The following is a 12702-nucleotide window of genomic DNA, read 5'->3' on the forward strand; positions in this document are numbered from 1 at the left end:
ATGTTGAGCAGCGAGTGTGAGCCGTTAGCGGTGCCAGCCTTCATTTGAAAAGCTGTGAGTGAGTGTTGAGACAGCTGTGAAACCGTGTTGAGACAGCTGTCTGAAGGAGGCGTGCGTGTGTGTGTGTGTGTGTGTGTGTGTGTGTGTGTGTGTGTGTGTGTGTGAGGAAGTTGTTGCAGGCAAAGCAAAGAGGAGAGTGACCAGGTTATTTGAGATCATTATGCAGTTGGCAGCACTCCGTTCTGACTCTACCCTCCCTCTCTCTCTCTGTTTCTCTTCTCTCTCTGTCTCTCTCTCTCTCTCCTGCTCCAGTGAGGATGAAAATGAGCAGCGTGCAGCTGCAGCCAAAGACAGCTGGGAGGGTCTCACTCTCTCAAAAATTACAGCATACCCATCTGTGTGTGTGTGTGGTGTGTGCGGTCATGAGCAGATTTTACCATTTTATAATTATGTACGATGTCTTTCCACAATAGTTATTCTTGTGTCTTGGGGAATGTGTGTGTCACACACACCTTTTGTTAGGCTTTTTTAAGGGGGTGTTGCTGGAGAACAGAGAGTGGTTTATTTGAGCAAAACAATGAGTGTTTGTGTGTGTGTTTAAAGAACTTGGACAGTTGGTATCTTGTACTAAGTGGCATGCTTTAAGGCCCGTTTACACCAAGAATGATAACTCTAACGGTAACTATATTAGCATCCACAAAAAATAATGTTCTGTTTGTAATAAGCATGCGCTGCAGTTTTGTTGCCTGTCGCTTTAAATGCTTGAGCTCTTTAAAGTCAGTAGATTCTCATTGGCTGTCAATGTTTTTATCAATCATCAGCTGGAAAAAAATCACTCAGAGACGCACGCACAACAGTTCTGCTGTGGCTTTATAGTTCATATTTTCATTGGCAAAATTGAGCAAAAACAGACAATAATGTGTTTAAAATATAGCACAATTTAAACTTATTTATTTTAACTTTAACTTATTACTTACTGAACTGTTGTATAAAATCATATTTGCAATCAAGCTATTTGGGACAAAAACAACACTCGTGTGATATTGCTCTTACTGCTCGTGTGATATCGCATATAATATGACAAATATTAGAAAAAAAACTTATACAGGGGCATTTTTTTGACCCAATATCTTAAATTTTAGGGGCATATAACTGCATTATAGGCTACATCACACAGTGAGTTGCTGCCCTGCATCATGTTTTTCAACAGTCAACTGTATGAAATGTAAGATGAGGTGCAGGTCTGGGGTGGGTTTTTTATTTGAATATTATATTATAATATAGTGTTATTTTTCCATAACTAATTAACGCGTTAAATTAACAGGCCTAATAAATAGCCTGTGTATATATATAAAGAAGCGGTTTATCTGGCCCGTGTTTCTGCTTTTTTCTTCAAGTTTTCTCCTTTGCACTTTAGCGACTGCTTTCAGTGGAGCCTTGTTTCTCCTCTGGTGAAGTGCTATGGAGATTCGTCGCTGCCAGCCGCCGTGCTCTCGCTTTATTGAGAGCGACGACCTGCACAGAAAGTGTGTTAAATGGGTTTGTCTCACACACGCGAGGCTCTTTTTGGTGCTTCTAACTGTAAATTTTGTGAGAATCCCCATCTCAAAACTCTTTGCGCAAGGCTCACGGTTTTTGAGAAGGAGTCATCCGTTTTACCTCGTCACGCTGCTCCGGAAGCTGCTGAGGCCTTCCGTAAATCTGTGACCTGGGGTTCGGATGTGGAGCTCGAGGCTATAGAGAGTGAGCAGACGGGCCTCCCCATTTCTCTCCCTCTCTCACCTGAGCGCTTTGTGCATTTTGCACACCGCGGCGTCCGACTCGGATTTCTGTGGCCTATACTGAGCTAGTGGACGTGTTAGCGCATGCTACCAAAAAGCTGTGTTGCTTTTTATCTGCATCATGATCCTTGGCCTCCAGATCCTGGAAGCAGCCTTTCTCTGCTCGCCTTACTAATGCAGAGATCGCTGATTTCACCAACCTAGTGGGCTATGTGGAGCAGGGAGTTTCCATTCCAGGGAGTTGGTGAGTCGTCACAGAGGAATTCTTCTTAACCACCTTTGATCTCTTGGCCTCAGGTTGAACGATTGGCCTCAGGCCTCCTGTGCTGCCCCTGGGGCTGCTTCATATGAGGCCATTTCTGTGGTGGATGAAGTTCAAAGGAGTTTGTCCCTCATGGCCGGCCCTCTGCTAAGGTTGGGCGATGTCTACCAAATTGCCATCAATTTGGGGGGGGGGTTGGATTTTCGTCATCAGAAGTGTCCGCAGATGTCCGCGTGCAGCCCAATTTTTGTGACCGCGCGGATGGTTCACGTACAACAACGCAGGTGAGTCAAGTAGATGATACTGCACATGTGTTGAGCTCATCCATCTGCGCACATCCACGGTTGAGTATACTTTGAAAGCTGTGCAGACATGGCTGTGAGCGAGACGGAACGGAACATGGAAAGTGAAGTATAGCCGGGCCTAAGGAGTGAGGCGGAGCAGACGTCAGAGGATTAAAATTTTAAATTGAATCATTATTAGGCTATTTTAATATTATTGTAATACTTATTATTCAACACCCACAATCCGACCCGCATGTTCTAATCTATTTAATCTAATTTAAATTATTTGGAATTTTCTTACTGTTTTTGTATGCTTCGTTTAGTTTATGTAAAACGTCTAGCCTATAATTCATTTTGCGTTTCTTTGCACTATAAAGTCTTTACTGTTTAAATTGTGTTCATTGAACTGTTTTGAATGCAATTTGAATGTAATGTATTGTGATCAGGAACAACTTCATTATGTTAATGTTAATAATATGTTATTACCTAATCAGAAAATTGAAAGCATGCATTGCATTGTGTGATTAATTAAGATTAATTAAAGCTCAACATTGTGATGTCTGTCAGCCATTGGTGATGGACGATGGCATCGTCTATTGGCCCAACACTACCCTCCGCCTACTAAGAGTGTTGCACAGTTGTCATGTTATCGTCAGAACGGACAACATGGCTTTAGTGTCTCACATAAACCGCCAGGGAGGCTCACAGTCATGCACTAAGGACAGGCATGTTCCAAGATGGCGGACACGTTGACGTGTCTGGAGCGGTCGAATGTAACGTCTATGTATACATATCTATGCTATTGATGTGTACATATCTATGGTATTGATAGGCACCACTAGGTGGTTGCTGGGTTCTTCTACTTGCTGGTTGCTTGCTGGCTGGATTCAGAAGAGCCCACCTGAAAGTCTTTGATATGTGGTGCTGTAGTCCTAAAACTCTGAAACAATTTAGCTTTTTTGCACTTCTACTTCCAGTGTCCCAAAGTAAATACATTTTCGGTGAATGCCTGATATAAGGTCAGTGTCACGATCTTGGACTTTTAGTTTGTTTTCTTTCCTCATGTTTCCCTTGACCTAGTTTTCCCTCAAGTCTGATTAGTTCAATCTGATCACATGTGTTAGTTAATTATCCTTGTCTATGTATGTGTATTTAAGTTGCTTCCTTTCAGTTCTTGCTAGTGGGTTATTATTGTATGTTTGTTGAACTTATGTTACCCTGTGTGCTATTGTCTTCTTCATCTTCCGGATTTCCATTAATGGATATTATTATTATTATCATTGTCTTCTTCGTCTTCCTAGTAGCAGCGTGACAGTCAGTGGTTAAAAGAAGCTCAAGATATTTTTATCTTTTATTCTAGACACAAAATACATCATTAATAGTAAGTTTTTAAAGGGGTCATATGATGCGATTTAAAGTTTTCCTTTCTCTTTGGAGTGTTACAAGCTCTTGGTGCATAAAGAAGATCTGTAAAGTTGCAAAGACTAAAGTCTCAAATCCAAAGAGATATTCTTTATAAAAGTTAAGAGTCAGCCACGCCTACCTAAAACGGCTCGTTCTAACACGCCCCCACATATCTACGTCAATATGTGGAAATATTAGCATAATGCCGCCCAAATGTGCACGCAAAGAAAGAAGGCGTAACTTTTATTCTCCCAAATGTATACGCAAAGAAGGCAGGCGTACTTTTGATTCTCGCTGTAGTATTGTTGCCGCCGCCGCCGCCATGTCGTGGAGATGCTGTGTGTGATGTTCGAATTTGTGCAAGGCATTTTATGGATGACAGTTTTTTGAACCTAGAAGAATACAAGGCTGGCTGTGCACAAAGGCTATTTAAAAAAAAAAAAAAGGGTCAATTCCGCCTTTGCTATGACAATCTGGCGGCGGGGCATAGAGGACCTACAATAATGTACAGTATTTGAAAAATAATGTGTTTTTTGAACATTAAAGCATGTCAACATATTCTGTTACACCAAATACACAAAATAATGATCTTTAAGCATCATATGACCCCTTTAAGTAAGTAAGTTTAAAATAGTATAGTTTTTAAAAGCTTTTACATTTCTTGAATAAGTGGCTTAATAGACCTATAGAGGCTCATCACACCAAACAGATAAACCCATCTACTCACTAGTCCACTTTCATAGCCTTATTGTGTTTATAATTGCGCTCTTTACTATTCTAACTCAAAATTTATATGATTGATTAAATGATTATAAATAAAGACTAAATGAGTTGTCTAAAGTTTAGTGATGGTGATGTTGAAGTTGTGCGACTGTGGTGTTGTTCATTTATAGCATAATTTTAGGTTTTTACTTCTTGCAATTGTATCTAGTCTTTAAAATTCATAAAAGTTGTGTTCATTTGTGAAAATTACCATGATGAATAAATCGTGAGAATCATAAACTTTTGTTGGTCACAGAACTTATTTTCTGCAGTAATCAAAAAGCCAGTGGAAAAATCCTTTTGGCTTTTTCTCAAGGGAATCGGGGTAATGCTAACTTTTGGGTTGCCCTACAAAAATACGTCATTACTGCGGTGCTCTATTCTGGTCTCTAGATATAGCTCAAGTCCCTCCTTCAATGCAAGTCTAAGAACTTTTTTCATCTTTTTTTCATCATCATCCACCGGGTGAAATTTGTAAGTATGATCACTAAGAAAAGTAATAGCACATCTTTCTTTTCAACAAGCCACACAGATTGAAATATCACATCATGTCCATAGCACGAACGGTGCAGGAGGAAGTTTAACACCTAAAATTATGGATTTTGCGCTTGCCTTAGTAAATAAAAAGTAATAAAAAGTTTGCTTTTAAATGCGCATGTCTTTGCAGGTAATGTGTGTGTTACATCCACACTGGAAGTGGCCTGACAGATACTAAGACAAGTGGCTCTCATTCCCATAGCAACACAAACATGTCTTTCCCAAGAGCAACATTTTTTAATTATGCTCTTTATCTAAAGGACTTGTATATTTGCAGACAGAAATTAAAATTCACACCTAACTTCCTCGTCAGCAGAAGAGGCAGAATAATGACAGACAAAATCTGCTCAACTAAAACACCCATGTCATTCCAATGTGTCTGTGATTGTACTCCTTATCTCTTAAGTACTGTAGTGTTCACACAGACACACACACACACACACAGACAGACACACAGACACACACACACACACACACACACACATACACACACTTAATACAGTGCTTATTTAGAAGGCAACTTTCATATGTGTGCTTTAGCCTAATTCAGCCTGAACAGATCTCTCTAATTCTTGTTATCATAAACAGTGTGCCTTCAAATCCACCTACAATAGCCTCTAGCCCAAGTGTGGCTCTTTCATTAAGCTTCCCAAACATTCTTTTAAACAGCATATAATTTTGTTATTGACTTTTCCGGCCCTCTTTCGGCTGAGATCAGAGATTATGTTTAATCCCTTATACAACAGGACTAAAACCACAAAACGAACAGGGATACCTCCACAAAGAAGCCCCAGGAACATTTGTAATGATGAAGACAAGATCCCTCTACAAACATGAGCTTTCTGGGTCAAATAATAGCTTGAATCCAATTTACCTCATCTCTTTAAAACAGTTTCAAGCTTTAGAGAATCCAATGTGAACCGAAGAAAGAGGCGATGAATTTACCAAACAGTTTAACACTTTAATATTATGACCCAGTTTAACTCATTAAGGGTATTAGTGCTTTTTGTTACACTTTATTTGGTAACACTTTATTTTAAGGTGTCATTGTTACACGTTACATATGTTTACTATTATAATATCAATTAATTATGCATAATTATATGCAAGTAACCCTAAGCCAAACCCAAATCCTAACCCTAACCATATAGTAAGTACATGTAGTTAATTAATATTACTGAGTACTTAAATGTATAATTACACTGTAACAAGGACACTTTAAAATAAAGTGTAACCTTTTATTTTATGGTTTCCTTATTATAGTGTAATTATACATTTAAATACTGAGTAATGTTAATTAATTACATGTACTTATTATATGGTTAGGGTTAGAATGAGGGTTTGGTTTTGGGTTAGTTGCATGCAATTATGCATAATTTATTGTTATATTTATTGTTATTTCTATGTAACAAGGACACCGTAAAATAAAGTGTTTCCTGGCTTTTTAATAAGCTATTATATAGTATTGGCATGAAATTTTAAAATTAAATATTATATTTAGTTTATGGTCCGTAAGATGTTTTAGAAATAACTCTTTTTCTGCTCACCAAAGCTGCATTTATTTGATAAAAATACAGTAAAAACAGTAATATTGTAAAATATTATTACAATTTAAAATAGCTGTTTTCTATTTGAGTATATTTTAAAATGTAATTTATTACTGTGATGTAAAGCTGAATTTTCAGCATCATTACTCCAGTCTTCAGTGTCACATGATCCTTCAGAAATCATTCTAATATGCTGATTTACTGCTCAAGAAACATTTCTTATGTTGAAAATGGTTGTGCTGCTTAATATTTTTCTGTGGAAACCTTGATGCATTTATTTTCAAGATTCTTAGAATGTTTAAAAGAACTGTATTGAATAAATAGAAATCTTTTGTAATGCTATAAATGTCTTTACTGTTACATTTGATCAGTTTAATGCAAGATCAGGGACATTTATTAACAGTAGATCATTTTTGATTTCATTTAGTTCTTAACGCACAAAAGGGTCTGGCCTCAGTCAGCATCCACAGCCCCTCTGTAGCCGTTCTGGTTAACGGGGTCATCGGTGGGGAGAAGAGAAAAGCACAAAGCCAGCCGCTGCTGCAACTCAGATGTGAAAAAGGGCTGATAGCAGGACTCGTGACATGTAATTAGCACATCGTCTGGTCTCAGACCAGTGTTCTGTCCCCCTCCCACACAGTTCTGTGGAGAGTCGCAGGGCTGGCAAAGCTGCTGTGATGGAGGACTTGGTTAATTGTGAACGAGAAAAGTGTGCCAGTGAAGGAAGTCTACCCTCCATACCCAGAGAGAGATTATTTAGCACAAATACAGAGTGTATGTGATGCTTAAAGTAGAGTTTGAGTTTAACTTTGAATTGAGATAACGAGTCTGAATTACAGAGGTTAGCTGGGAGAGAATTCCAAAGGTGAGGGGCAGCACGTCTAAAGGCTCTATGATCCATGGTGGTTAAATGAGCCCAGGGGTGTATGAAGCAGAGTATGTGAGCGGAGTGGAGCGGCAACAATTTCCCCTCCGTGCTCCAAGCATTCAATAATCACTCCGCTCCAGCTCCGCTTCTGGTTCAGCATTTCCTGCTCCTCTCTCCACTTGTCAGAAACGCCGCTCCGCCTTCGCTCCATGAAGAAATTTGCGGCTAAAGAATTTCAGCATGTTTTGAAATATCACAAAGTTCTGTTCAGAACTTATATTAAACAAAAAATAAATACAGTATACTAGAAAAATAGTTTTAACATGGTTTACTGGGACACTACAATTAGCCCACGTCTATATTAAATGACTTTAACTCGCTTGTCTGTGAAGCGTCTCTCTACTATGGCGAACCTGAGGGTTGTAGTTACTTCAGAAACAGAAAGAATATGCTGTAACTTTTCCATTTTTAAGCTGATAAGTCACAGTACAGTGTTGACAATAATTTTCTGCACTCCTGAATGTTTCTATGTGCGCACGATCTGTACGTTGTGTGAGCTTGTGTGTTGTACGCGTGTGCAACAATGTAGCAGCACATTAGTTTAGAAAGGAGATTAACTACCAGTACAATAAACTGTTTAAAACTGGAATTCACCCAATTAATATTGAGTATCCACATGCAACAAACAAACATGCTTGAGATATAACCTCCTGCACTCGTCCATCATCGTCATTATAACCTTCACCTTCTTTCTAATCCGAGTGATCCACGTATCTGACAAGCTAGCTAATGTTGTTTTTAATGCGTGAATTCTTGATAAAATGCAGTTATATTATGGGTTGTTGGCATTAATTGTGCTCGTGATGGAGCGGTAGTGGAACGCTCTCAGAGCGAGTGAAAACCACGATGCTCCAACTTTCAAAAAATCCACTCCTTGCTCAGTCAAAAATCACGCCACTCCACTCCTCACTCTGCTCCCATACTCTGGCATGAAGGAGACCCAGTGAAGAGGAACGGAGAGTTTGAGAATGGGTATAAGGCTGTATGAGATCTGAGCGATAAGGTGGAGCGAGGTTATGAAGAGTTTTATAAGTGAGGAGAAGAATTTTAAATTCAGTGCAGAATTTGATGGGAAGCCAATGAAGCTGTTGAAGAGATGGGGTAATGTGTTGTATAGATGGAGTCCAGGTTATGATACGAGCAGCAGAATTCTGAATCAGCTGGAGTGCATGGAGAAGCTTGTGTGGTAAACGAAATAAAAGAGAGTTATAGTAGTCAGAGGTGACAAGCGCGTGAACAAGAATGGCAGTACTGTGCGGAGTGAGAGATGGACGGAGGCGAGCAATATTACGAAGATGAAAGTAGCAAGACCACTATGGATGTGGGCTTCAAATGAAAGAGTGCTATCGAGGATGACCCCCAAGTTCCTAACCTGGCGGGAAGGAAAAATGGAGGAACTGTCAATGGATAATGAAAAACTGCTAGAACTAGAAAGAATAGAGTTAGTGCCTATAAGGAGTATTTTAGTTTTACTGCCATTAACTTTAAGAAAATTGGCAGAGAACCAAACTTTTATTTTGTGAAGACCGTAAGACAGACAGGTGGAAGAATGGAGTGAAGCTTTGTAGATACATAAAGTTGTGCATCATCAGCATTACAGTGGAATTTAATACCAAATTTAGGAAAGATATTACCAAGTGGGAGAATATAAATTAGGAACAATAGAGGACCAAGGACAGAACCTTGGGGGACACCACAGCTAACAGAAAAAGGTTGGGATTGAAAAGATTTTAGTTGTACAAACTGTGTGCATTTGGAAAAGTATGAAGTGAACCAGGCGAGAGGAATACCACAGATACCAATAGTAGATAAAGAGTTCAACAAAATGTTGTGTGAGATGGTGTCAAAAGCTGCACTCAAATCAAGCAGAACAAGAATAGATAAGGACCAGCAATCAGCAGCCATTAACAGATCATTAGTTACTCTCACAAGGGTGCTTACAACACATCCTTTATTGTGTAGTCCAGTATTTTACTGTCTCTGGTAGGACATGTAACGTGCTGTCTGTATTTTGGCAGTTCACGGGAGAGATTTGCTTTATTAAAAATCCCCAAGATTGATTAAAAGAGAATCCGGGTACCGTTGCTTATGTCCAGTAGTTCGTTTCTGGTAAAACTGATGGTAAAAAATGACTAAGCACACAACAAACATACAAAAACAGCCAAAGAATGGGAGAACTCCACACCAAGGCAGCCATTTCACGGTGCATCTTGATTTCATTTTCAGACAAACACTGAAATGTAAAACAAAAATAAAATCTACTTCATTACAGTAACGTGACAATTTGTAAATAGTCACGTCACACCCTGATACGCCTACTGTATAAAAATATATGGTATAATGTACAGTAAACCACATTGTTTACACTTATTTTAAATTTGTTTTGACAGTTTTGAACTTAGTTTGGAGAAATGTCTCATGAATAATATATGTTCTACCCATCAACGGATAAATATTTATTATTAGTCAAAATTAATGATAGGTTTTGGTATGTGTGTGTGTATGACTTTGTTGAATTTTTTTTTTTTGTTGCAATTAAGTACATTTGTCTTCCTGTCATTCCAATTTAAATTCCAATGCAACATCTTGTGGGGTGTAGCTAATTCAATTAAATTGGCTGTATATATATATAAATGATTTAAGACGATTATCAAATTTCAGTATATTCCTCACACAAAGCCTATTGTTTGACTTCAGAACACATGGAATATGGAGTCTTGACTCATATGGACTACTTTATTGGAGCTTTGATGGTGTTTTTTGGAGACTGACTAACATAGTCTGTCGTTGTACAGAAAAGAGTAATGTGAAACTTAAAAAATAAAAAAAGTTTGTTGCTGTGGATAACCGCATATGTGTTTGAATGACAGGAGGTTGAGTAAATGAGAGAATGTTAATTTTTAGGTGACCTATTCTTGATTCTATAAACTCAATGAGTGTGTCCTCCTAGTGCTGTGTCAAAGACATGCTGATTAATGGTTCATTTACTCTAGTCTGTGAAAGGCCTTTATCACTCTCATTTACACACACACACACACACTCCAAACAATTTGTCTGAAGCCACTTTGTAAGTGTCCTTATTATGTAGTTGCTTAGCAGCCATAAGCCAGCGTGCCTCTGTGGAGTATTAGTGTGTAATTATCTGCCGTTTGCTCAACGTTTTGACCTTGCCAGTATTCGTATAGATTTGCAGCAACCTTCCCTGACCTCCGCTAACCAGAAAACCATTGCATGCTATCATCCTCCATTCTCCTGGGACTTGCATGAAATAAGCAATGCCACTGCGGCACTACGCAGAATTTGAATGCAGAATGCATCTGCAATTGCCTGTGTCTCTAAATGTTCGTTTAGCCCCACTAAAGTCCCCGCGGGGACGTCTGGAACATACGGAGAGCCGCAGTGATGTGAGGTGTTAAGGGGAGTTTCCACCATGAAATCAAAATGGACCCTATTTACTTTCTATTTCACTTATTCGTCAGTGCATGTTATTCCAAATAACAACAGGTTTATAATTTTAAAAATGTAAAAACTCTGAAATTTTCTGTCTATTATACCCTATGGTATTTGGACACTTTTGGACACTAAAGTCACAACTCAAAAAACAGGTTTCCTAGCTGAGTAATCATATATTAACTATGGACATGTAACGTTTGACAACCACAAAGTGTCCAAACACTTATTTTTGTGAAACGTCCTGCTTTAAAAGTGCCTGTGCTATATTTCTTTCAAATAAATGTCACTTGCTTTTACCTTTTTGTTATGAACTGCCAAGACATTCATACATTTTAAGTGTCCAAATGGTTTTTGGAGCCACTGTACAGTCTATAGGAATTGTATTAGATGACTGTTGTAGATAATGCAGTATTTCAAAAATCTTGCCAAAAGTAATTTAATGATGGGCAATGTTATTGTAATAAAGTCAACAGCAAATAATAATAATGATAGCAAAAAATAATGATAAATGTGACAGCAAAATAATAATGATAAATGTAAGGGAAAAAGGTATGGGTATGGATAAAATCACACATTACTTTTTTCATTATTTTGCTTTACTACAATTTATCTGTCACAATAAAAGTGCACAATATGTCATGGAATACATCACATTATTACTTATTAACAGTATTAACATGGGTTGGGAATGTTCATGTTCATCAGGTTCCTCCTATAATGAGAAATCAGAGGGTAAGAAGAAAGGACGCCCTCGCGTGGAGGTGCAGGAGCTGCGCATTATTCCCGTGAGTAAAGCAATTAATATCCATTTTGGCCAGTGATGAAGTAATGAAGCTACGCCAGATTGGGATTTTGGGTGATTTTTTTATGCCAGTTGTGAAAGGAGAAAAAGGGACTTTCCAAACTTCTTCCAACTGTTGTATTTGGAGAAAGAACATCTCACAGAGGCCTGTGTATAAGTGAATTGAGTGCTAATAGTTTCTAATGGCTAGTGTGTGTGTGTGTGTGTGTGTGTGTGTGTGTGTGTGTGTTTCCTTGCCCTAGGCCCATATGATGGTTCAGTGGAAAGAGGAGTTTAAGAGTCGTTCCAGGGTTAAATGTCCATGCTCAGGCTGCTGGTTGGAATTCCCCAGTATTTACGGACTTAAATATCATAAATATCACTGCCAAGGGGTAAAAACTAAAATCCAGACTCCACAGTCTTACATTACAAAATCTTGAATGTCTTGAATGCTCTTTTTTAAATAGGGATGTACAAAACTATGTTAATTTAAAATCAGGTAGTCAGTGGGTTATATGAGTCTTAACTAAAAATAAGCTTGGTTTAGGATCATGTCTGCCAGACAAATTGAGGTCTAACAGTTCATTTATTTTACATTTCTTGACATCAGCAAATTTGTTAAGTGGTTTTTGGTGACTGTTACAGAGAAGGAATTTATAGACAACTTCTGTGCTAAGCACAACACATTAAAAACTCTATCCTACATGATCTTTTTACAAATATATTAATATATTATAAATATATTAAATCATTTTTTTTAAATGATAAATATATTGTTTATAATAAATAAATAATAACTACCATTCAAAAGTTTGCAGTCAGTAAGATTCTTTTGTTTTTGAAGGAATGTCTCTTGTTCACAACGGCTGCATTTATTTGGTAAAAAATACAGTAAAAACAGTAATATTGTGAAATATTGTTACAATTTAAAATAACTGTTTTCTATTTGAATATGTTTTAAAA

The 12702-nt window shown here is 38.0% G+C and overlaps 1 protein-coding gene across 1 annotated transcript in view; it reads left to right on the forward strand.

Annotated features, from left to right (window-relative positions):
- Positions 1 to 12702, forward strand: part of LOC107673337 (zinc finger protein 512B-like) — a 64350-nt gene that overhangs the window by 28309 nt on the left and 23339 nt on the right. The window contains exon 3 of the mRNA XM_016466887.1: positions 11664 to 11743. Within this exon, the coding sequence (XP_016322373.1) occupies positions 11664 to 11743 (80 nt within the window). The remainder of the gene's footprint in view (positions 1 to 11663; positions 11744 to 12702) is intronic.

The sequence above is a fragment of the Sinocyclocheilus anshuiensis genome, unplaced genomic scaffold, assembly GCF_001515605.1.
Source record: "Sinocyclocheilus anshuiensis isolate Anshui unplaced genomic scaffold, SAMN03320099.WGS_v1.1 scaffold453, whole genome shotgun sequence".
NCBI lineage: Eukaryota > Metazoa > Chordata > Actinopteri > Cypriniformes > Cyprinidae > Sinocyclocheilus > Sinocyclocheilus anshuiensis.